General features: G+C 35.7%; 1 protein-coding gene across 1 annotated transcript; it reads left to right on the plus strand.

Annotated features, from left to right (window-relative positions):
• The first annotated feature begins 638 nt into the window (after nt 1–638).
• LOC140803866 (transcription factor TCP15-like) lies at nt 639–2,230 on the plus strand. Its single transcript, XM_073159721.1, has one exon. The coding sequence runs from the start codon at nt 694–696 to the stop codon at nt 1,867–1,869; it is 1,176 nt and encodes a 391-aa protein (XP_073015822.1). The 5' UTR covers nt 639–693; the 3' UTR covers nt 1,870–2,230.
• Nucleotides 2,231–3,596: the final 1,366 nt, after the last annotated feature.

The following is a 3,596-nucleotide window of genomic DNA, read 5'->3' on the forward strand; positions in this document are numbered from 1 at the left end:
TGTACATAAAAATAGCACAGACAGCCTCGGTCAAAAGTATAGTAGCTCATTGTCTTTTAATTTTGTAACGAGAACATGTAGCCTCGTAAATCCACAATAGGTAAATCTTCATACTAACACAGTAATATGCAAATCACGTCAATCAGTTAATTCACACTAGATAAGCATTGTGTAATAAACTCGCTCAAAAAGATATTTGTAGAGAATAGAACATGTAAACACTTTGTTATATGTATATATACTCTACTAACTTGATCACCGTACCTCACAACTCATTATTTTTCTTAACACCATAGCTCATTATTATTCTTACATTTTTCACATTCAATTATATTTATATATTTGGATTAAAAATAATTTTAAATTTTTTTCTCATATTTTTTTTTCTACGCATGATAAAATTTGCATTTTTCAGGAAAAATATTTTTGATTTATACATATAACAATTATTATTTTTAAATTTTTTTCTCACAAACATTATTTTTCATTTAAATAATAATAATCGTTATATGTATAAATTAAAAATATTTTTCCTGAAAAATGCAAATTTTATCATGCGTAGAAAAAAATTGTGCTTCTTCAAACAATATATATAATTGTGCAACTATTGCTTAATATTATTATATCAGTAATGAAGATAGACGAAAGCAAGAACTTTTAAGAAGTGGGGTTACTTGTTTTTGTAAATTTCTCATGGAAGAAAAAGATGATAATCTCCACCGTCGCGGCCACCACATCCACCGCCACGGCTGTCCCCCGAACTTTCCCTTTCAATTACTAGAAAAGAAGGAAGATGACTCCGCCAGCTGCTCCACCAGCTCGGCCGCCTACCCTTCTCTCGCCATCTCCAGTACTGTCGTCGTATCAAACCCTAGCTCCCTCTCCCGGTCGACATCCGCTACCTCCACCCTCCAGATCCTCTCCACCACATCGGACACCACCAAGAAGCTACCTCCGAAGCGAACATCGACTAAAGATCGCCACACGAAGGTCGATGGACGGGGGAGACGCATCCGCATGCCTGTCTTATGTGCTGCTAGGGTTTTCCAGCTCACTCGAGAGCTCGGCCACAAGTCCGACGGAGAAACGATTGAGTGGCTGCTCCAGCAGGCAGAGCCTGCTGTCATCGCCGCCACGGGAACGGGTACGATCCCAGCTAACTTCACGTCGCTCAACATATCTCTACGCAGTTCGGCATCTAGCATTTCAGTACCATCTCAGCTAAGGTCAAGTTTTTTCAATTCGAATTATACTATGCAGCAGCGCCGGGGGATTTTTCCGGGTATTGGGCTGTCGTCGGATAGTTCTTCCGGGTCGTTGTTGAATTTCCCTTTGGGGAACTTAAACCCTAGTTTCATTCAGGCGAAGCAAGAAATGCGGGAGGAGTTGATGGATACGGAGGTGAGTATTCTCGCTAGGAAACGCAGGGCGGAGCAGGAGTTGCAGCAGCCACAGTACCACCAGGCCGGAAGCTACTTGTTACCGTCGAACACAACAACAGCGGTCCCGTCCAGCCATGCCTCGATTCCGGCCAATTTTTGGATGGTGGCGAATTCCAACAACAGCCAAGTCATGGGTAGTGATCCAATATGGACATTTCCATCGGTTAATCTCAATAACACCGCCTCCGCCGCAGCTTTGTATAGAGGAACAACGTCTAATGGGCTGCATTTCATGAACTTTCCGGCCTCCATCGCCCTGTTACCGGGCCAACAAATAGGCAGCAGCGGTGGAGGAGTTGAAGGTGGCTTGGGATCAGAAGGGCAATCCGGAATTCTTGCTGGACTGAACCATTATCGAATTGTCGGTGGCGGAATGCCAGAATCTCAGGGCAGTGAGTCGAACGGAGGCGGTGATCATACCCCATGAACAAGATCCATGTCCATTTGTGTGCTTAGATGTGCAAAACAAGTGAGGTTTGATTAATTCAAGTGTTTTTGAATAATTTTCTTTTTCCCTCTTTAAATTTCAACACTATTTTTTTCCTCTTTCCCCTTTTTCCTTCCTTTTTTGTCTTTTTATATTTTTCCAATGTGATATTTTTTCCATGCGTGATTAATATTTGCAAATCATTGGACTTATTGGCCATTTTTTCAATAGTCCATTTTATGTAATTGCTCTTTGGCATATTGGTAACAAAATGATATGCATATCAATTTGGGTTGTAATCGAGTTCTTGATTTTGATCAAGATTTGATATATGTAATTGTATGGTCTGTTTTTCATAATATATATGCCAAATTATAAGAATTCTGATCGACTTTTTAAAAAAAAAAATAGTTAAAATACTACTTTTGGAGAATTATAATTTAAAATCAAAATTTTTGAAACTGTATATTAATAGATAGTAGGGTTAATTTATTGATACATTTTTAATCATATTACTTATATTTCAAATTTAAATATTTCTAATGGCAAAGTGCCCTAAAATATGTGTTGTAACTCTTCTAATGATATTTCTCGAGATAATCAAATATAAATACTTCAAAAATAATCATGTTTAAAAAATTATAATTATTGAATACATGGTTATTTTATGTAACTTGGATTGAAATTCTATCCTATTTCTTCGTGTGGTATGAAATCTCACATTTTACACCTTCTATTATTATTATTATTATTATTATTATTATTATTATTATTATTATTATTATATAAAAAAGAGAATTTAAAAGGGATGGGCCAAGTGAGTGTACAAACCCATATTTTATCTTGGCTCGGGTAGTGAGGCCCCACATTCTTCTTTTAACCATTTCAGTATAAAATGTCGGTACAGTTTTCACACGTACGGCTCTTCATGCATAGATTAAATAGTTTAATATGTTTTGCATGTAAGAAATATAGAATATATGAGTTTCATTAATTTAATTTTTTAATAAAAAAATACTGAAAATTACAAATAAGCAATTTGAAACGTCTACTACTTAAAATACTACTAAAAATTTGTTTTTTCCAAGCTAATTTTCGAAATATACATTTTTATGCATGCATGCAATAACATATGAAAATTATATAATTTAAATAAAACTATTCAATTAACAGTAAAAACACTGCAGTTAAAAAAATGAGATAACCGTCAAACTCTAAAATGTCGTTTAAAATAATTCACAAATGAAACCTGCGAAAATCCTAACAACCATCAACATATAAAAGAAAGAGTATGAAAATGTCCAATATCACCCATAACTCATAAACGTAATGTGCGGAAAATATGGTAATCGGGTTAGCGTGCACACATCCAGCCCCTCCTACTCAGTCTTCGGCGCCTCCAGTCTCCTCATCAATATGCTCACTGCATCATTCACACTAGTAAGTCTAAAGACTCCATACACCATAAACTTTATAACAAAAACATATACATAACATCCAACAGTGAAAAGTAATCAACATATATTTCATTATCTTTAAAACATGAACGTAAACGTATCGTAACAAAGCATAACGTGTCAAAACATGCCTCCACACATCATCATATACATGTTCATTTTTTTCATTTGAATTTCGTTCATTAGTTTTGACTTTCGTATCAGCTCTATTCGATAGATCCATATATGTATAATCATGGTACCCGACGGTGGGGATATCAGCGACATTAT

This window comes from Primulina eburnea, chromosome 10 (assembly GCF_022965805.1).
Source record: "Primulina eburnea isolate SZY01 chromosome 10, ASM2296580v1, whole genome shotgun sequence".
In the NCBI taxonomy this organism is placed as follows: Eukaryota; Viridiplantae; Streptophyta; class Magnoliopsida; order Lamiales; family Gesneriaceae; genus Primulina; species Primulina eburnea.